Source organism: Aotus nancymaae, unplaced genomic scaffold (genome assembly GCF_030222135.1).
Source record: "Aotus nancymaae isolate 86718 unplaced genomic scaffold, 86718_ANA_hifiasm-v0.15.2.pri h1tg000016l, whole genome shotgun sequence".
Lineage (NCBI taxonomy): Eukaryota > Metazoa > Chordata > Mammalia > Primates > Aotidae > Aotus > Aotus nancymaae.
In genome coordinates, this window is record NW_026988428.1 from 7,040,680 (window position 1) to 7,062,841 (window position 22,162).

Here is a 22,162-nt window from a genome sequence, read left to right on the forward strand (position 1 = left end):
ATCTGTGGTTGGTTGACTCCATAGATACAAAGGGCCAACTGCAGATTGTTAACTATAGTCATCATGTTGTACAACAGATCTCTTGAACTTATTTCTACTAATTAAACTTTGTATTCTGTGACCAACACCTCCCCAACCACATCTCCACCAGCTTCTGGTATCCACCATTCTACTCTCTGCTTCTATGAGTTTAGCTTTTTTAGATTCTACACATAAGTGATATGGTATCTGTCTTTTTGTGCCTTGTTTCACTTTGCATAATATCACCTAGGTTCATCCATGTTGTCACAAATGGCAGTATTTCCTTCTTTTAAAAACTGAATAGTATTTCATTATGTATATATACTATAATTTCTTTATCCTGTCTGTTGATGGACACTCAGGTTGACTCCATATCTTGGCTATTGTAAACAATGCTGCAATGAACATGAAAGTGTAGTTATCTCTTTGACATACTGACATTGCTTCTTCTGGATATACACCCAGTAGTGGGATTGCTAGGACATAGAGTTCAATTTTAAATTTATTTAGGAACCTCCATACTGTTTTCCACAATGGCTATGCTGACTGACATTCTCACCAAGTATGCAAAGGTTCCATTTTCGCCACATCCTTGTCAGGACTTGTTATCTTTCATATTTTTAATAAGCACTTAGAATTCTAATAGGTGTGAGGTGATATCTCATTATAATTTTAATTTGCGTTTCCCTGGTGATTTGAGATGTTGATAATTTTTTTTTTTTTTGGGACGGAGTTTCACTCTTGTTACCCAGGCTGGAGTGCAATGGTGTGATCTCAGCTCACCGCAACCTCCGCCTCCTGGGTTCAGGCAATTCTCCTGCCTCAGCCTCCTGAGTAGCTGGGATTACAGGCACGCACCACCGTGCCCAGCTAATTTTTTGTATTTTTAGTAGAGACAGGGTTTCACCATGTTGACCAGGATGGTCTCGATCTCTTGACCTCGTGATCCACCCGCCTTGGCCTCCCAAAGTGCTGGGATTACAGGCGTGAGCCACCGCGCCTGGCCGATAATTTTTTAAACACATCTGTTGGCCATTTGTATATCTTCTTTTGAGAAATGTATATTCTGATCCTTTGCCCATTTATTTATTTATTTATTGAGATGGAGTTTCGCTCTTGTCGTCTCAGCTCATTGTAACTTCCATCTCCTGGTTTCAAGTGATTCTCCTGACTCAGCCTCCCAAGTAGCTGGGAATACAGGCATGCACCATCACACCTGGCTAATTTTTGTATTGTTAGTAGAGACAAGGTTTCACGATGTTGGCCAGACTGGTTTTGAACTCCTGATCTCAGGCTATCCACCCGCCTCAGCCTACCAAAGTGCTGGGATTACAGGCATGAGCCACCATGCCCGATCACCCATTTTTTAATTGGGGTTTTTTTTTTTTTTTTTTTGCTATTGAATTTTTAGAGTTCCTTGTGTATTTTGGACATTAATTCCTCATCATATATATGACTTGCAAATAATTTCTCCCATTTCATAGGTTACTTCTTTGCTCTGTTGATTGTTTCCTGTGCAGAAGCTTTTGTTTATCCCATTTGTCCATTCTTGCATTTGTTGCCTGTGCTTTTGGGGTCATATCCAAAAAAATGTATTGCCCAGACCAATGTCATGGAGCATTTCCCCTAGGTTTTCTTCTAGTAGTTTCACAATTTCAGTCTTATGTTTAAGTATTTAATCCATTTTGAGTTTATTTTTATACATGGTGTGAGATAAGGGTCTAATTTAATTTTTCTGCATATCCAGTTGTTCCAACACCATTTACTGAGAGAATATCCTTTCTCCAGTGTGTCTTATTGGCACCTTTGTTGAATATCAATTGACCATAAATGTGTAAATTCATTTCTGAACTATCTATACTGTTCCATTGGTCTATGTGTCTGTTTTTATGTCAACACCATGCTGTTCTGACTACTATAGCTTTGTAGTATATTTGAAGAAAGGGAAAGAAGTATGATGCCTCCGGCTTTGTTCTTCTTTGCTCAAGATTGCTTTGGCAATTCAGGGTCTTTTGTGGTTCCGTATGAATTTCAGAGTTGTTTTTTCTATTTCTATAAAATATGTCATTGGAATTTTGATAGTAATTGCACTGAATCTATAAATCACTTTGGGTAGTATGAACATTTTAACAGTATTAATTCTTTTAATCCATGAACATGAGGTTTCCTCCCATTTATTTGTGTCTTCTTCAGTTTCTTTCATCAATGTTTTAGTGGTTTTTCAGTATACAAATTTTTCATGTCCTTGGTTAAGTATTCCTAAGTATTTTCCTTTTGTAGCTATTGAAAATGGGATTGTTTCCTTGATCTCTTTTTCAGATAGTTTGCTGTTTGTGTACAGAAACACCACTAATTTTCATATGTTAATTTTGTATACTACAATTTTATTTATTTATTAGTTCTAACAGTTTTTTGGTAGAGTCTTTAGGGTTTCCTATATTTAAGATCATGTTACCTGCAAACAGGAATAATGTAACTTCTTTCTTTCCAATCTGTATAGCTTTTATTTATTTCTCTTGCCTAATTATTCTGGCTAGAACCTCTAGTACTATGTTGAGTAAGAGTGGTGAGAGTGGGCATCCTTGTCTTCCTCCTGATCTTAAAAGAAAAAGCTTTCAGTTTTCCACTGTTTAGTATGACGTTAGCTATGAGTTTGTCACATATAATCTTTTTTTGTGTTGAAGTATATTTCTTCTTCACCTAATTTGTTTAGAGAACTTATAATGAAAAAATGTTGAAGTTTGTCAAGTGCTTTTTCTACGTCTATTGAGATGATCAAATAGTATTTGTCCTTCATTTTATTAATGTGGTATGTCATATTTATTGATTTGTGTATGATAAACCATCCTTGCATCCTTTGATCATGGTGAATGATTCTTTTACTGTGCTGTTGAATTCAGTTTGCCAGTATTTTATTGACAATTTTTGCACCTATGTTGATCAAGAATATTGGTCTGTAATTTTCTTTCCTTATATCCTTATCTGGCTTTGATATCAAGGTAAATCCTGGCCTTACAAAATAAGCTTGGAAGTATTTCCTCTTCTTCAATTTTGTAGAAGAGTTTGAGAAAGATTGGCATTTGTTCTTTAAATGTTTGGTAGAATTCAGCAGTGAAGCCATCAGATTCTGGGCTTTTCATTAATAGGAGACTTTTTATTACTGATTCAATATCCTTATTCATTAGGCTAATCAAAATGTGTATTCTTGATACTGCTGGATGGAATGTTCTGTAAATGTCTATTAGGTCCACTTGGTCTAAAGTGTAGTTTAAATTTACTGTTTCTTTTTTAATTTTTTTAATCCAGGTGACCTGTCCATTACGGAAAGTGGTATTAAAGTTATCTACTGTTATTATATGCTAGTCCGTCTCTCCCTTTAGATCTATTAATATTTGGTTTATATATTTAGGTGCTCCAGTGATGGGTGCATATATAGCTATTATACCTTCTTAATGAATTGACCCCTTTATTATTACATAGTGACCTTCTTTGTCTCTTTTGATCATTTTTGACTTAAAATCTATTTTGTCTGACATAAGTATAGCTACCCCTACTCTCTTTTAGTTTCCATTTGCATAGAAAATCTTTTTCTACCCCTTAATTTTCACCCTATATGTGTTCTTAAAAAGAAAGTGAATCTTTTGTGGGTGGCGTATAGTTGAGTCTTGTGCTTTTTTTAAACCCCATTCAGACACCCTATGTCTTTTGATTGGAGAATTTAATCCATTTACATTCAAGGTAATTATTGATAAGGTCTTGCTTCTGCCATTTTGTTAACTATTTTCTGGCTGCTTTGTAGATCCTTTGTTCTTTCCTTCCTCTCTTGCTGTGTTCCTTTGTGATTAGGTGATTTTCTCTAGTGATATCCTTTGTTCCCTTACCTTTTATCTTTTGTGAATCTACCACAGGTTTTTGTTTTGTGGTTACCATGAGGCTTACAAAAACATCTTATAAATAGCAGATTATTTTAAGCTGGTAACAACTCAATTTTGATCAGACACAAAAAACTCTACACTTTTCCACCATCACCCCTATATTTTATGTCTTTGATGGCACAATTTATGTGTTTTTATTTTGTATAACCCTTTTTAAGTCGTTACATACATTTTTAATAGTTTCATCTTTTAACCTTCAAACTAAAGATGCAAGTGATTTACAGACAACCATTAAAGTATTGGTGTATTCTGAATTTGACTGTCTAAGTTTTATACTTCCATGTTTCCATGTTATTATTAGCCTTCCATTTCTTTCCACTTGAAGACTCCATTAGCATTTCTTATAAAAACAGGTATGGTGGTGATGAACTCCCTCACCTTTATCTGGGAAAGACTTTATCACTCTCTCCTTCACTTCTAAAGGACACTTTTGCTGGCTACATATTTGTTGTTAGCAGATTTTTTTTCCATCAACATTTTGAACATATCATCCTACTCTCTCCTGGCCTATAAAGTTTCTGCTGAGAAATGTACTGCTAGGCTTATGGAAATTCTCTTACATGTTATTTGCTTCTTTCCTCTTGCTGCTGTCAGGGTCTTCTCTTCGTTGATTTTTGACAGTTTAATTATAACATGGCTTAGTGTAGTCTTGTTTGGATTGGATCTAGAGACCTTGACCTTCCTTTATCTGGATATTATATCTTTCCCCAGATTTGGAAAGTTTTCTGCTAATATTTCTTTAAAATAGCTTTCTATCACTTTGTCTCTCTTCCTCCACATTAATTCCTATTACTCAAATGTTTGTTCTTTTGATGCTGTCTCATAAATCCCATAAGCTTTCTTCATTCCTTTTCATTCTTTTTCTCTAATCGTAATTTTAAATAATGTCTTCAAGTTTACAGATTCTTTCTTCTGCTTGATAATTCTGCTGCTGATACTCTCTGTTGCATTTTTCAGTCCATTCATTTTTATTTCAGCTCCAGAATTCTTTTTAATTTTCATTTTTACTTTAAGTTCTGGGCTATGTGTGCAGGATGTGCAGGTTTGTTACATAGGTAAATGAGTGCCATGGTGGTTTGCTACACCTATCATCCCATTACCTAGGTATTAACCCCACATGCATTAGTTATTTTTCCTAATTCAGCTCCAGAATTTCTATTTAATTTTTAAAAATAATTTCAATCTGTTAAATTTCTCATTTTGGTCATTTATTACTTTTCTGACTTCACTGAATTATTTCTCTGCATTTTCTTGAAGTTAGCTACCAGGTAGGCTGCTCTTACACACGAGCTAGTGTGAGTCACTTCATCTCCACTGAAGTCTGAATCTCACTCTTAGGAAGAGGGCCCTCTTCCGCGTTCTTAATGACTATATCCTGCACTACCTTTCAACCTCAGAAAAAGTAGCTTCTGCCATTTGTGATTCCTGTATTACCTAGGGACCTCTTTTACCCCTTTAGTGGTTAACCATGGTTTGCTTTTCACCAGTTAAAAATTCTTTATTTTGGCTGGGCATGGTGGCTTATGCTTGTAATCCCAGCATTTGGGAGCCAAGGAAGCAGATCATCTGAGGTCAGAAGTTCAAGACCAGCCTGGCCAACATGGTGAAACCCTATCTCTACTAAAAATACAAAAGTTAGCTGGGTGTGGTAGCAGGCACTTGTAATCCTAGCTACTGGGAAGGCCGAGGCAGGCGAATTGCTTGAACCTGGGCAGCGAAGGTTGCACTGAGCCAGGATTGCATCATTGCCCTCCAGCGTGGACGACAAGAGTAAAAATCCGTCTCAAAAAAAAAATTCTTTATGTTAAGTTTTCCCTGTTTAAATTACTGTGTGGTTTCTGTCTCCTGAATGAATCCTGACTGGCACATGAAGGAATAAAGGGGCTCAAAGAAATATGAAAGGCCTGAAAAGGCATATTTGCCCATAGCAGATGACTAATTAATAATAAAGAGATTGAAAGGGAAGAGAAACGTTTACAGACTAAATGAACAAAAATGTCCATGTCAATCTCATTCAAAACCTTTATTTTATCTAATCATATTTCTTCTTTTTTTTTTTAAATCTAATCATATTTCTTAGAAAACATCTTTCATCTTCTTTGGTATTTTTTTAAATTTGGTGACTGTTAAAAAAGAGACTGACGAACACATAATGAAAATACCAGCTATATGCGAGACCTGAGGCAAGCAAGGGTCAGAAAATAAAGAAGCTGCAGCTAACCCAGGTCAGGTCACCTAAGCTATACGACTCCAATCAGATCTAAGAACTGGTAGTAGACTGACAGAGACAGGATAGCCTAATGATTAGAAGCATAGACTGTGTGAGCCAGACTGTCAGTGTTCAAACCTCAGCTCTGCTTCTGCCAAGCTGTGTGACCTTGAACAATTTATCTAATGTCTTAATCTCCTCATATGTGAAATGCAAATGATAACAGTAGTCCCTACTTCAAAGGGCTATTATGATGATAAAGTGAGTTTATATGTCTAAAGCCCTTAGGCCAGTACCCAACTCAAATTCTCTTTCTAAACTTCTTTACATCGACATTCTCAATCCATTTTTCTTCCCCAATACATTCTGATTTTGGAAAGGTTTAAGCAGATCTATCCTGCTCCAAAAACTGCTCTCCAGTGTTTTATTTACCACCTTTAGCCTTCAACCTGGGCCTTGCTATATGAAGAAGAGGTAGAGCATCTTCCTCCCTTAAAGGGCTATCATTTTTTTCCAGGCCCATGGGGGTAAGACCTATTCAATCCAAAAAGAAAGAGGATGACACAGTAAACGACTCTTGCTTCAATCACCTTTCACTTCTTTCTTTTGGAACTTCCTTTCCCCACTTCAGGTGATTCTGGTGTCCTAGGGGAAGGGCTCATGACCCAAGTTTGGCCAGTAGTCTGAATCTAGAGGGAAAGTACAATGTAGAAACTTGATTGGAGATGACCATCTGATGGCCTGAGATTCCACCACTGTTGCCTCATTCCTGCCCTTATTAAGCCCTGAAACTTTTATCATTCCCTCAAGGTTGTGAAGTACTCAATATAATTCAGAGAAATTCCTATTTTTGTTTATGTTAGCACAAAGTTTTACTATTTGAACAAAAGAACACATATGCATGCTGTTAGACTTGGCTATCCCTTCGTTTTCTCATCTATAAAGTAGAGTTCTCTAAGATCCCTTCCAGTTCTAACCTTCTATAGTTCTAGCAACAGGACAAGTCCCTGAAGATATGCTCTACTTGATCTATAATTCTCCATAGCAACTTCACCATTACTACTCAGCACCCATATACCTTACCAACAAATGGCAGTATTGGGAGATGCTTTTAAAGTCTTGTATTTAAGTTACAAAACCAAGTCTCTCATTTGCCATTCATTACATCTCGGCAGTATTATTTTGGTAATGGTATTGCCGCCTTCTCTGCTATGCTGCTGAGCATAAATAGAACATGAACATTTCCAGGAATTGTCAACTTGGTACTTCTTATAAGAAGTTAAAAGTTTCTTTCATAGCATTAACAAAATTAAGCCTAGGAGTAAAACCTGCCCCAAACTTCTTCTAGAAGCTACATTCCTTTTCAATTAAAATTTATTGTTTGAAAAAACACAACATACCTTTTTTTTTTTTTGGTTGGGGGGAAATGCCCTCAAAGAATAGTATATGTATACTCCTTACTGCTTAAACTGAGGAACAAGTATAAACACAGCTGCCTATTAAAATTATGTAAAGCAAACATTCCCGCAGCTAGCTACAACAGCAGCCTACAAGTTTGAACTATACCCATAAAAAGAGAACACCACCTTGCTAAGCATTTGGTTAAACTCTGAAGCTGCGCCACCAGAAAAGCTGGTTATTGGAACTGATGGCTTTAGACAGCATGATTTAAGAGCTGCAGAAGTGGGAGTGGATTCCATCATCAGGGGAGCCAACACACTATCTCCTGATCACAGCCAAGGAGATTTAGTCTTTTTTTATTCTCAAAGTAGCAACTTGCAATGGGAGAGATTCAGGGGCTCTGTTCCTTGACCCCTCCCCACCGTATGGTCTTCCATTAGACCCTAGCCTTCCCCCAACCAAAAAATAAAAAATAAAATAAAATGAGAGATGGGAGAGAGAGAGATATCAACCAGGAATCAGCCTTAGGACAACAGGCAGGAAAGAGAAAGGCTCCTGAGGCTGTGTGTCTGGAAGAAACTAGAGGTGGGGGAGTTCCCGAAGAAGAATGAGGGTGACGGGCTCTGGAGCAGTCACAGGTTATCAGAATGAGGAAGAGGAGAAAACTGAATACTGAGAAAGTACTTTTGTAGGATACGAATCAGTAGGCCTTGAAGTCAAATTTGATTTTATGTTGTGTGACTTAACATCTCTGTGCTTACATTTTCTCGTTTGTTCACAAAGAGTAATAATACTACCGTCCTCATCAAGTTATTGTCAGGATTAAATGAATTAACAAACAAAAAGGACTTAGAATATAGCTGGTAGACAGTAAGTCCCCAATAGCTATCTTGATTATTATTTTACTGATGTTATCTTTAGTTCTTTGTGAGACACAAAAAAACTGAACTCTTTTTTTTTTTTTTTTTTTGAGACAGGGTCTCACTCTGTCGCCCAGGATAGCGTGCAATCTCGGCTCACTGCAACCTTCGCCACCTGGGTTCAAGTGATTCTTGTGCCTCAGCCACCCAAGTCACTGGGATTATAGGCATGTGCCACCATGCCCAGCTACTTTTTGTATTTTTAGTAGAAACGGGGTTTTCCCATATTGCCCAGGCTGGTCTTGAGCTCGTGACCTCATGTGATCTGCCCAAAGTGGTCTCCCAAAGTGTTGGAATTACAGGCGTGAGCCAACGCACCCAGCCTGAATTTCATTTTTAATTACAAACAAAGACCATGAACAGCCAGCCAGCCAGTCTGACAGACTAAGCCAGTCCCACTCTGCCCAAGCAGCCGTTTGTCTCTTCTTCACTCTTCCATCCTCAAGCCATCTTACGCTCACTTTTTATCTGAGAGGAGCATCCAACTCGTTCTTCAGCGGGAGATTCTGTCTCCATTTGGACATAGCCTGATCTACAGAGCACAAGGTACTGCATGCAGTTTGTAATTATTGTACCAAACGATGTGAATAGCCATAAAAGTGATTCCCAAATTCAAATTCACCAGCAATTCAAAATCCTCCAATTTTTCCTCATATGTATCTAGCCCATATATCCCCATAGAGCACTAATGGATTTTAATGTTGGTAGCAGCATCGCCCACTGTATGGAGTCTGATATTCTGGAACATTCTTGAGCAACAATGCTCAGGAAAATCAAGGAGTAAAAGGATTTGCAAACTAATATCCCTCTACACCCTGACTCCTACCACCCTTCCACCTGTTGCTACCTGAAAATAAGAACAATGCTTCAAGCAAGTATACAGCTTTGGGAAGCCAGGACTTGGAAGCAGTGAGTGAAGAAGGAAGCACGCCCCTAACCAGCTGGTCAGATTTCAAGGTTTTCAACCCTGGCTGCAATTTAAGATAACCTCAGGAGGCATTTGCACGTGTGCCTGACTTACCCGTGTGTGCCTTCAACATCACTGCCCAGACCCCACCCTCCAGAAATGGTGTAATGGATTCACCTGGAGTAGAGCCTGGGCATCAGCAGTTTTGTAAAAACACCCCAGGTGATTCCAAAGCATAGCCACAGTTGAGAAACGAGGAGCTAAATCAACCCTGATGGTCAATACAGTATTTGATGCAGCTGAATGGTCCATACATCCACACAAGGGAGCAAAAAAGGCATAGTCAGAATTTCCAAGAATACCAAATCCAAAAATTTTAAATACCAAATTTTAAAGTGAAATGGAGGCATCTCTGCTAGGGCAAGACCTGTCACATGTTTGCTATTCCTAGAAAGAGCTGCAATTAGCTGCCAACAGATGCATTATTTCATCAGTCCATAAATACTCGATAAAAGTCTTCCGCTTTTCCTTTATGTCAACCTTGCAGAGGCAGGGAGAAAAAAAATCTTCTGATAAAATGCAGTACTGAACAATCATCATTTCCTTTTAAGTGATTAAAATTAGCATTCGTAAAAATAAAATGTTTTAGTAAAATCTCATTCCAGCATACCTCTAAAAGCCCTTGGAAATTCTCCTCTTAAAATGAAAAAAAAAAAATACATTAGTACAACTTTTAAAAAGCCTCTTTCAATTATTAACACTGCAGCATAATACAATTCCATTTCAAACTCAGTGGGAAGCCAAGATTGCGCAGCAGAAAAAGTCCTAAATCAAGAGTTGCAAGGCCTGGATTCTAGTCCCAGTAATAAATTACATTAACTAGCTGTGTGATCATGGGCAAATTGACTTAATCTCCCTAGGCCTCTGTTTTCTCAGGGAAAAATTAGATGATCTGTGAGTCCCACCCAGTTCTAAAATTCATACCAGGATATGGCTCCATCTTGCTGACTTTGTTTCACTAGCCAGTAAATGTGTTTAAAATTTAGAAAACTTACAAATTTAGAAATTCTAGTTAATTTAACCAATTCCTGTCACTGTGCATAAATTGAAAGAGCAAAACTGTGAAGCATCATGAATATAGCTCTATCTTCTATCTACACTAGAATTGCAACCTTCCTGCTTTAACTATGCCAGCCAGGTGATGGCTCCTTCCCCAAGTGCCTTTCTTTTTAAATTAAAAAAAAATTTGATGAAAAGCACATTTGGCCACATTCTCACACTATTATTATTATTTTCTCTCTCTCTCTTTTTTTTTTTTTTTGATGTAGTCTCACCCTGTTGCCCAGGCTGGAGTGCAGTAGCACAATCTCAGCTCACTGCAACCTCCGCCTCCTGGGTTCAAGTGATTCTCCTGCCTCAGCCTCCCAAATAGCTGGGATTACAGGTTCCTGCCACCACGCCTGGTTAATTTTTTGTATTTTTAGTAGAGATGGGGTTTCACCATGATGGCCAGGCTGGTCTCGAACTCCTGACCTCAAGTGATCTACCAGCCTTGCCGCCCAAAGTGCAGGGATTCCAGGCATGAGCCACCATGCCCAGCCATTATTTTCTTATATTCTCCTTTATATTGACTCATTTCTACTTAAATATAAGTAATGGCTTTTTCCTAAATAATCTGGTATACTTTCAATCTTATTTCCTATTCAATATTCCTATGTAACTTTTTTCTTTTTGGTTGATACATAGTAATTGTACATATTTATAAGATACAGTGTGATATTTCAACACATGCATACAATGTGTAATGATCAAATAAGGGTAATTAGTATGTCCATAGCCTCAAACATTTATTCTTTCTTTGTGTTAGGAATATTCAAAATCCTCCTTCTAGCATTTTAAAAATATACAATAAATTCCTGTTAAGCATGTTCATCCTACAGAGCTAAGACATTAGAACTTATTGCACCTATCTAGCTGTAATTTTGTTTCCATTAACCAACCTCCCCTATCCTTGCCTCCCTCGTGCCCTTCCCAGTCTCTAATAACCACAATTCTACTCTCTAGAAGTCATGTATTTTTAAAAGGAACTTCATAAATAGAAAAGTTTTGCTTGCCATAAATGGAAGAACCAATTAAGTTGACACAAAAAAGGCAATACAACAAGATTCTAGCTAAATACTGTTGCCCACAGAAGGCTTTAAGCACTAGGACCTCTTATCATTCTTATCAGAACTGAAACAGAAATAGAAAGGAAATAACTTCCTCATCATGTAATTGAATATTACTTAATCCCACATCCACATATCAACTGAAGTCATGCTAAGAGCCACTCCAGACCATGGGTGCACGCACATCTCACATGCTGGGAAGCACAACAATGGTAGCCACTGAGCCTCTGCTGATGTGGAATGTGATTCACCCCAGGGAGGAAGGTGTCTTATTAGCCACATTGTCACCGTGGCTCCCACTCAAGTTCCTGTGCACTTGTGGTCCCCTCAATCTGAAAGCTCTCCTCCCTGTATCAACTCTACCGCACAACTCAGTTCTCTGCTCAGTGTCCCCTCATCAGAGAAGCTTTCCCTGACCACCCACACTGCTTCTCTTCAGAGCGCTCATCACCAGCAAATATATTTATTCATTTGCTTATTATCTGTCCATGCCCTAATCCCTTCCCACTACTAGAATATAGTGAACTCCATGAAAACAAGGGCTTTGTTTTGTTTACTGTTTTATCTTCAGCATTTTCTGTCTTGCACAGGGTCTCCAACCCCCATACCGGTCCGTGGCCTGTTAGGAACTGGGCCCCACAGCAGGAGGTGAGTGGCACAGGCAAGTGAGGATTACCACCTGAGCTCCGCCTCCTGTCCTATCAGCAGCAGCATTAGACTCTCCTAGGAGCGGGAACCCTATTGTGAACTGTGCATGCAAGGGATCTAGGTCACGTGCTCCTTATGAGAATCTAATGCCTGATAATCTAAGGTGGAACGGTTTCATCCCCAAACCATCATTTCCCCCAACTTCCCTGTCGGTTGAAAAATTGTCTTCCACAAAACCAGTCCCTGATGCCAAAAAGGTTGGGGACCTCTGGTCTAGCACATGGTCAATACTCAGTAAATATTTGCTGGATGAACACATGAATGCCCTCAGCTAATCTGAAGATCCTCCATTTGCCTTGATATACCCAGTACCTGGCATTCAGGAGGTCCTCAAGAAGTATATAAAAATCCGGCTGGGTATACACAGAAACCTGGGCTCTCTGCAGACTTTCCCCTTACCAGACGGAAGGGTCTTGCTATGGATACTGACCCACTGTTCTCACTCTAGTACACAGGACGCTGCTAAGCAAACTACTCAGTCACAGTGGAAGCACGTGGATAGACCGCAAGCTAGATACACTGAGATCAACACTGAACTTTCATGCAGAGCAGGGTCAATTACATGATATGACTGGAGGAACCTATGAAAACAATCCCAAGCTAGAAACCTCTCTAACAAACCCAGCATAATATCTAAAATGTCTGCCATTAAGAGCTCAGTGACTTCAGATGCCTCCAGGTATGCAACTCAAAGCTAGAGTGTATCTCAGGAGGGCGGCAGGTGTGGTTCTGTGTCGTCACTCAAGGCTGGCACCACAGGGGACAGGCAGAGCCCTGGAGCCCACAGGTAGAGGGGAAACGGACTAGCCAGTCCTGTGCACTGCTTCTGTAAGAGCAGCCAGGGAGTCCAGGGCACAGGGTATACGGGAAGGACAAAGTTAAGCCCAGGGAAGGTTGAAGCAAGTGTCAGGCTAGGGACAGTCTTTCTAATAGGTTCAAGAGTTGAGACATCTGATGCTGATGCCGGAAACACTGAGCTGTGTTCCCAGAGCTCTGTTCTTTGCTCTCACTGCGGCTAGGAGTACATAAAGCAGGAATCAAACCAAGGGAGGAGAGAAAAACAAAAACACTCCCAAGCTTAAAGGAAGACTGGGGTAAAAGGCAGGGTTACCAGGCAGACAGTTAAGTGAGAATCATGGCAGACACCCAGACCCACAGCCAGGGCCAACACAGTGGAACAGGGAGTCCTGTGGTCCAGGAGTCACTCCCACCATGACTTAGGCTGAGTCCCACCAGATGGGGAGACTGGGCTGCCATCAACCTCCTTTCCAGATCCGGATTAGCTCAGGCACTGGAAGGAGCTTGTCAGTGCCGACAGGGCCCATGAGCAGTGGGAAGCCAGGCAGGCAGGCACAGGCTGCCTTCACCCAGACACAGCACTGTCCCTATCTCCTAAATGACCTGACAGGAGCCCAGAGAAGGTTTCCAGCTGATCTAACGTCTAGTATGTGACCTTGGCCAGAATGACACACCATGAAGTGTTCTTTCCACTGTGCCAAGGTGGATTAAGTCATTTTATCACCAGAATTCCTCTTTTAAAAGGTAAGAGTCTTTACAGGGTGAGAAAAACAATGATCCATTAACAACTTTAACAACTTAGACTTTTTTTTCCTAACAGAGATTGGGAATCTGCCAACCTAGGCAGATTCTGAGAGAATCAAAAGGTAAATTTTAGAGTGTCTTTGTGTGTTTTGAGATTTGATGGGGGTGGGGTTTAGAAGAGTAGAGCTAAAGAACAAGACACAGCTCAATTCTCTAAAAAATGACACCCAGCACCCAAGTGAAAAGCTGCTAACCAAGATCAATCACCAGAATATAGCCTCTGAGACAGCTCAAAATTTCCAAATGAAACAACAAAAATTAAAACAACAAACCAATGAAGGAGAAACCAAGCATCTCTGGGAAGACAACCAGAAAACTTTAACAAAATAAAATCATTTCATTCTTAGAGAAGGATCAACCTCTTGGCTAAAGAGAAGGCTATTCCTTCCCATTTGTTCTCAAGGCCTCCCAAAAGAAGACTACTGAATCCAAACAAAATAATTAATAAGTGTGATCAAAATGAGGAAAAGGTAAGAAGAGGTTAATGTGTACATACATGTATATAAGCACCACATTCTCCTAGAGTCCAGTTCCTCAAAACTCAAAGAGATCTTTACACAAATTAAAGTGGACTAATTTAAATCTTATTAAACTGACTATTACAACAGTGGAGAAGCACGGGGGTCTTAGGCAGCAGGTTCTGGATTTCTTTTTTACAGGGGCGTTAAATTGAAGGGATTTCAACTCTGATACTCTTCCCAGGATTTACAAAAGAAACAAAACCTAGGTTTCCAATTCAGTAAATCCCAATTCGATTTTAGAATTAGAATACTGCCACCAAATTAATTACTGTAAACACACAAATAATATTTTAAGGTCTGACACAAGAGAAGGTGTTTAACTATCAAGTTTAAATGCATCATTTCTTCCATTTCTTCAACCCTTTCCTTCCCACATACATAAAAAACATATGTGTGTGTATTATATACATATTACATATGTATATAATACACACATCTCTAGAACTTACGGTAAACAGGATTTTCAATAACACATGGAGATTTTTATGAGATAGAAAACTATAAAGTAAAGAAGTGAATGAATGATAAACTCCCAGTTCAGGGCTTTTCACTGAGTGGGGCTGGGAATGAGACATGATTGGGAAGGAGTGCCCACAGTTCTTAAAGGCAATCATAATATTATTTTTCTTAAACTGAGAGATAGAGAGATGGGTGTTCACTGTACCTTTATTCTCTGTACCTTACTTATATTTTGTAATATTATTTAAAATAGTCAATATTTAATAAATACAAGTCTTTTTTAAATGAGTTTATGTGATTGTCACTGTGGAAGGTATTCAAAGACATACATAAATCAAACTCTCATTTCAGAATACTTTTTTCAATAGTAATGTTACTGAATAAAAAGTAAAACAATTAAGATGACTGTACGAATTTGTTCCAGGGCCAACCTTCTACAGAATTAACAAATCTTGAGAGGAGAAACCTTATTTTTCTAAACTTTTACACAGATATGCTCAATTTTTTCCCATTATGTACTGCTTCATTCTGTTTGCTTTTGTAAAAAACTATTTTCCCTCAGCTTCTATGTAACTTTCATCATTTTGTAAAAAACACCTTAATTCTTTCTGTCTGAATGAATCCGAATAAAAATGGGGTTATACCTCTATGAAAGAATACAACAGCATGATTTGTATCACCCAAAATGACCATAAAATGAGATTCAGCGTTTTGACAGTGAAAGGCTTTCAGCTTGCCTGTTCTGTTGTCTCCAACTATATGTTGCCAGCAGAAACCTCCAAATCGGGAAAACACCAATAATTTTTTAACATTTCTCCAACTCCATGTTTTCTACTCTGCTTTCAATAAAGTCATAAAAACATCTTAGATACATTTTTGTTCAGATATGTGGAGTATTTAATTTTATAAGGACAAACCAAGCAGTGAATTCCAGTGGTCTTCAAAAGCCAGCTACTTCTAATATTTCAAAAAAGCCTAAAAGATACATTTACCTGTAACTAGCCCAAGCTAGAAATGAAAATATTTTTGCTTTTTCCACTGGAATCCTGCCAGATCTTCCTAAAGTTAGCTGACTATCTCACGCTGATCAGGTATTCAGACATATGTCAAAATATGAGGTCCGTGGAACAAAAACAGTAAAAGTGGGCTTATTATCAGTAACTTTTTTTAAAATCAGTATTTAAAAAACAGCAACCACAAGGTCTGAGGCCCACTGAACTGGAAGACTTCTATCACTGTTATCAGAAACCCCAGAGAACCTTGATTCTCTAACTTTGTTAAACACTTGCAAGTCAATTTTCAATTACTTATTTTTTCAATGTTTAAGTTCAGTTCTCTGCTCCTTCATCTTTGTAAAACAGAGTCAAGGGAGGTTAAGAAGAAGCGTTTCCGTATCACATATTCTTCCTGCTACAAGCCAGGCTAACAGAACCAGAACTGTTTCTCTCTTCTCCAGCTTCTAATTCTCCTTCAAATCAAACTGAGACCCTTCCCAAACTATTGCTCTTCGTAAAATTAAATACTCCAGTTGTCTGAACTAAGCTAAACTAAAAAGTACACTTTAAACGAATAACCTTTCAAAACAAACCAAGTCAGCCTTCAACGTAATCCCCTTTGGCCACACAGGACAGCCCAGGGGACAGGTGCAGGACATGCCTTCCTAGAAGCTATCTCCTCCTCCATGAATCTGACCTTTTCCAGCTGGTAGCTCTGGCACCTCACAAATCAGTTGTCAGTAGGCCGAATGCCTGCTTTCCATCTGCGCTTTCCAAATGGCTCCTGATGCCAACGGCTGAGATATGACCTGGCTCTCTGATGAGAACATGCTTCCCAAGTGACATGCCAGGTTTCCCTGGAAGCATTTCTAAATGCATTCTCTGAGCCCCCTCCTTCACCTCCCAGTCACGGTTCATTCTTCCTTCCCACCATTTCGTAATGCCACCTCTTGATCCTATGCCTCCAATATCATGTCCCTTCAGTCCCAGCTCCTTACCCACTTTCATCAACTACTGACCCTTGTCCTGCCTTACATCTCAACTTCAAATTTGAAGGGCATAGTTCTGGCCAGGCATGGTGGCTCATGCCTGTAATCCCAGCACTTTGGGAGCCTGGGGTGGGTGGATCACCTGAGGTCAGGAGTTCAAGACCAGCCTTGCCAACATGATGAAACCCCATTTCTACTAAAAATACAAAAATTGGCCCAGGCATGGTGGCACATGCCTGTATTCCCAGCTACTTAGGAGGCTGAGGCATGAGAACTGCTTGAACCCAGGAAGTGGAGGTTGCAGTGAGCTGAGATCATGCCATTGCACTCCAGCCTAGGCAACAGAGCGAGACTCTGTCTCAAAAACCAACCAACCAACAAACACAAAACCAAAGGGCATAGTTCCAACATTTTGGAGCTGCTTCGAAGTGATCCTTCTGAGCCCTACCTGCAGGCAGGCCAGTCATGGCTTCTTTCCTTGCCTTCTTCAGCTTCTCCCTGACCCAGGGAAATTCCTGTAGGGAATCTAGGAATGTATCGAATGCCTTAGGGCCCCTGGAAGGTAGGATATCCAGCAGCAGCATTGTTTTCCGGAGGCCTGTGGTTTGAGCATTGATTTCTTGAACATGGTTTTCCGTCAAGACTCCTTCCTGGTAGAGGTACTGAAGAACCAGTCCCTCCACCAATACCTCTGCACCCAGTTCCAGGCGAAGCGAGCGGAGCACTTGTTTGTCTCTGGCCTCCATTTCTCCCTGGAAAGAGCCGAAATCACAGCTCAAATTACAGACATGCCAATGTGCCCCTAACGACAGTGTCACTGAAATGTAAGTTCCTTCAGATCAGGCATATCTTCAGACCGTAGCAGAGTGCCAGGCCATGGTATTTAATACACGGGTGAAGCCAAGTTAATTTTGAATGTTTCCTAACATAATGAACAACACCGAAGATGAATCATCTTTTCTGTTTCTGCTTTTCACACGATGGGGTCCCAGCTCAATTCCTTGCTCAATAAAGAAATTTGGAAAAAGAAAAAAAAAGTGGGTCAGAAACCCTTCTGAAAAAGCAATTTTTATCTGAAGATCACAGAGCAGCATTAATTTTAACATGCTGGAGAAGAAATGGTGGTTTTAACATTGCCCTCATCAGACCTGCACCACCACCACGACAGAAACTGCCACGCTGGACGCAGGTGCCCTTTTCACCGCCAAGTATTTGCAAAACCTGATCAGTAATAGGAGTGCAGGACAGAAATCAGCAGCAGGTACAGAGTTTAAGGCTCTTTTTGCTAAAAGCCCTCTACGTCATCACCTTCAAGAAAAAGGTTGTTTTGTGCCCAGTCTACAATAAAACTTACACAATATACAGTCACAAACTCCATTCCTTCCCACTAAGAATTCAGAATCTGCAGCACATTATCGTGGCCACATCAGCATGGGACATTTTATGGGATTTTTTTTCTCTAAAAAAAAGCTCACACCCAGCACTGGTCAGTAGCCAGGCACGATTTGAAGGTGCAGTTCCACCACCCCTGCACCAGTGTGCTGTGGCTTGGTTGTGTGTAAGGCAGTGAAGAATAAATGACAGGGAAGAGAGGTAGGGATGACAGATGCGGCTTCAGACAGCCCCAGGCAGTACGACTGCTGGGCAACACCCAATCCCACACTGCCCCTCGCAACCCTGTGAAGTTCGGGAGGTGACAGGTGAAGAAGGGAGGTGTTCACATTTGGCTGTGAGCGCCCACTAGTAACTTTTTAAAAATTCTCTGCCTCGGCCGCTGAAACCCTTGTATCAAACAGGAAGAACTATGGGCGGTTTCTGTGGCAACTCGACCCGCTAAAGAGGGAGTGCTGGGAATAAACTTAAGAGCGGACCAAGGGGAAAGCGGGCCTCCGGCACTGCCGCAGCCACCCAGCCTTGGCCCGGATCGGAAATGGGGAGCAAGTTAGAGGGGCGGGGAAGCCCTCGCACGCCCAGGTCGCAGATGCTACAGTGCAGGACTTTCAAGAAAAGATGGATTCCTGTTACTTACGTCTGCAACCACGTATCTTTGGGGCGGGGGAGAAAAACTGCAACCGGAATCCTGATTGTTAGGGAACCTGCATCGTAAGCACCATCTTTGTTACAGGCGAAAACCTTAAACAGGAAGTGTTGACGCCATCTTTGTTGAGGGCAAGCACAGGAAGTGCTGTCGCCATTTTTATTGAGCGTTCAAGGGTCGGATTGAAGCTCTTTCCGCCATGCTTACTGTGGGTAAACATTCAATCGCGGGGAGCTGGACAGCAGTAGCATCACTTAGAGGGTATCTAAGTAATGGAGTAATTGTATCTTTGCATTTTAACACAGTAACTCCACCAGGGCCTTGCACACAATTGACATGACAGAGAGTCAGGTCAAAAATCACCCTAGGAGAGAAGCCTTCTCTGACCTATCTGATTAAAACAGCAACACAGCCGCCCTCATCTCCTGCACTCCCTATTCCTTAACCAACTTTATTTTTTACATATCACCATCTTACTAAAACTTTTCATTTATTCATTTGTTTATCCCTCTGCTTCCCTCCATTAAAATGCAAGTTCATTTCTTTATATCAAGGGTTCCTACCCACGAAGAATTTACAAATCTGTCGGTCGGGATTTCATTGCAGCACTCAGCTAGTTAGTTACTCCTAGTCAGAAAGGGATTTGTCAGTGGGGATTGGAGACATTAGAGATCATCGGAAAGACTGGAGAAGGGCTGAATATCCATGGATGACTACCAGAGTGCCATACTGGCTCCTGCCCACAATCAGGAAGATGGCGTCAGGAAGTTGCCATGTGTTGTCCCCAACTTCCTCTCAACACCCGACAGAACAATTAACAGGACACTGGAACACTGCTGCAAAACACCATGGTCTCGACAGCTGCATTTGCTAGTAGCATGAAAACAGCACCTGCAAATCTTGCTCTGTTTTCTGCAATTGGTGAGACCAATTTCACATGCAGAATGTTAGCAGCAAGGATGTCTAGAGCGTGTAGCTTTCCAGCTTGTGAAACACAAAAAGGTATACTAAACGAGGGAAGGGCTGATACTAAAGGCCAATCTACTGCATCCACCACATTTTCCATTTGGAAAGCAAGACAAAATGCAGGACCCAAATATAGAGAAACACAGGGATGTCAAATGGAGTGTCCTTCCTCACATTCCTTTGTGAAGTGGGGCAGTCGATCAATAAATACATTCATTGATTCATTTTAAAATCAATTGGATGATACATACAGAAAATCATATGCTTACTAAAACTTAGTTGACAGTACAGGGGAAAAAACTCCTAAAATGTTATTTCTGCCAAAGTTTTCACAGCTAAAACCTTTGGTGGAAAATGAAAATGTCTTTGTAAGCAAATCAGTGGAACAGTTCTGAACCTCCCTCCTCAAAACCTTCTAAAATTGTATTCAATTTACAGTGTTACTATGCCAGTTACCATGTTACTACACCATTAATGACAGTATTTTTACCATGTAGCGAGTATTATTACAGTCATTCATTGCATAACAACATTTGGGTCAATAACAGACTCCATATATGACAGTGGTCAGAATAATAGGCTATGTTCTATGGCCTAAGTATGTAGTAGGCTATACCATCTAGGTTTGTATAAGTACACCCTATTTTGTTTGCACAATGATGCATTTCTCACAATGTATCTTCATTGATATAACTGTATTAGCATTTTGCATGTGTAAAGAGTGGGGAATCAGAATGGTCAATTGGCTTAGCCAAAATCTCACAGCTAATATAGAGCAAAACTTGAATTCTGATGAAGTGTCTCTGATTCCATGCTCTTTCCAGTACTCCATACAACCCTGTATAGTGAAGAGTTTTTTTGTTCTAATGATAGCCAAATATTTGCAAATCATCCTCTTGCCACCTCCTATTCTTGATACTCTTGAGCTCCAGGTGCTCTCTTTTCTCTCTCCCTTTTACCCTTTTGCTTGAGAATCATTGCCTTTTCCTCAGCAAGATTTCCTATCTGTACATAGACAAGTGTTAGCAACATTCTTTGTCTTCATTCAGATAAAGTGCAGACTGCTTGCAACATTGCCAAGTGTTGAGGTTTACAGGTTGAACATCCCTAATCCAAAAATTTGAAATCCAGAATACTCCAAAACCTGGCTGGGAGTGGTGGCTCACACCTGTAATCCCAACACTTTGGGAAGCCAAGCAAGGCAGATCATTTGAGCCCAGGAGTTCGGGGCTAGCCTGGGCAACATAGTGAGATCCCATCTCTACAAAAAATACAAAAAAATTAGCCAGGCATGGTTGTGTATGCCTGTAGTCCCAGCTTCTCAGGAGGCTGAAGTGGAGAATTGATTGAACCCGGGAGGTGGAGGTTGCAGTGAAACAAGATCATGCCACTGCACTCTGGCCTGGGCAACAGAGAGAGACCCTGTCTCAGGAAAAAAAAAAAAAGAAATGCTCCAAAACCTGACACTTCTGAGTGTCAACGTGATGCCACAAGCGGAAAATCCCACACTTGACCTTGGGTGAGGAGTCTCAGTCAAAACACAAACCTTTGCTTCATGTGCAAAATTATTTAAAATATTGTATAAAATTCTTTTCAGGCTCTGTGTATAAAGTATATATGAAACATAAGTTTTGTGTTTAAACTTGGGTCCCATCCCCAAGTTTATTATGTATATGCAAATATTTCAAAATCCAAAAAATAAATTCAAAATCCAAAACATTTCTGGCCCCAAGCATTTTGGGTAAGGGATATTCAACCCATACTAACTTTTTTGGAGAGGGAAAACAAGTGGATTTTTTTCTAACTATAAACTTTGATAATTTTCAAACATAAGGAAAGTTGAAACAAATAGCGCAATAAACGCCCATATAAAGTTTCCTATTTCTTGATGACTCATCATATTTGGAAAGGCTTGCGACCTCCTAGGAGCTAGAAGGTGAGCCTTGATGATGGTGCCCAGGAGGAGGTGGGGAGCCAACAGTAGGATCTGCGAGAGTTCACCGAAGAGAATCAGCAAGAGATAGCAGGAGAGTGTCAGGGCAGCAACCAAGGGGCATGGTGTCCTCCAGCAAACAACCTGAGAGGCTAGCCATCAAAGAGATGACTCTTAAATCCACAACATGAAGCCTTTGACCATCAAATTCCTCTTCCCATGGCAAATACAGATGAGTATCCATGCTGTCTTTTAAGCAACTAGGCTGAACAACTAGCCCACTCCCATCAACCACCCCACCTTAGCATATAGCGATAGTTCGTGGCAGCACACCAAAGACCCAGCTTCACGTAGACAGATTAGCTAAGGCCGGAGGGCTTCTAAGGAATG

General features: G+C 40.2%; 1 protein-coding gene across 4 annotated transcripts in view; it reads right to left on the reverse strand.

The window, feature by feature from the left end:
• The window catches only part of CRADD (CASP2 and RIPK1 domain containing adaptor with death domain), a 224,205-nt gene extending 205,223 nt beyond the window's left edge, over positions 1-18,982 (reverse strand). For all 4 annotated transcript variants that reach the window (XR_010342942.1, XR_002479385.2, XM_012469330.2 and 1 more), the window contains exons 1-2: positions 18,865-18,982; positions 17,284-17,587 (exon numbers count right to left, since the gene is read on the reverse strand). Coding sequence is in view for 2 of the 4 variants with exons in the window: in XM_012469330.2 (XP_012324753.2) it covers positions 17,284-17,581 (298 nt within the window). In the remaining 2 variants the exon portion in view is untranslated. The remainder of the gene's footprint in view (positions 1-17,283; positions 17,588-18,864) is intronic.
• Between the last annotated feature and the right edge of the window lie 3,180 nt (positions 18,983-22,162).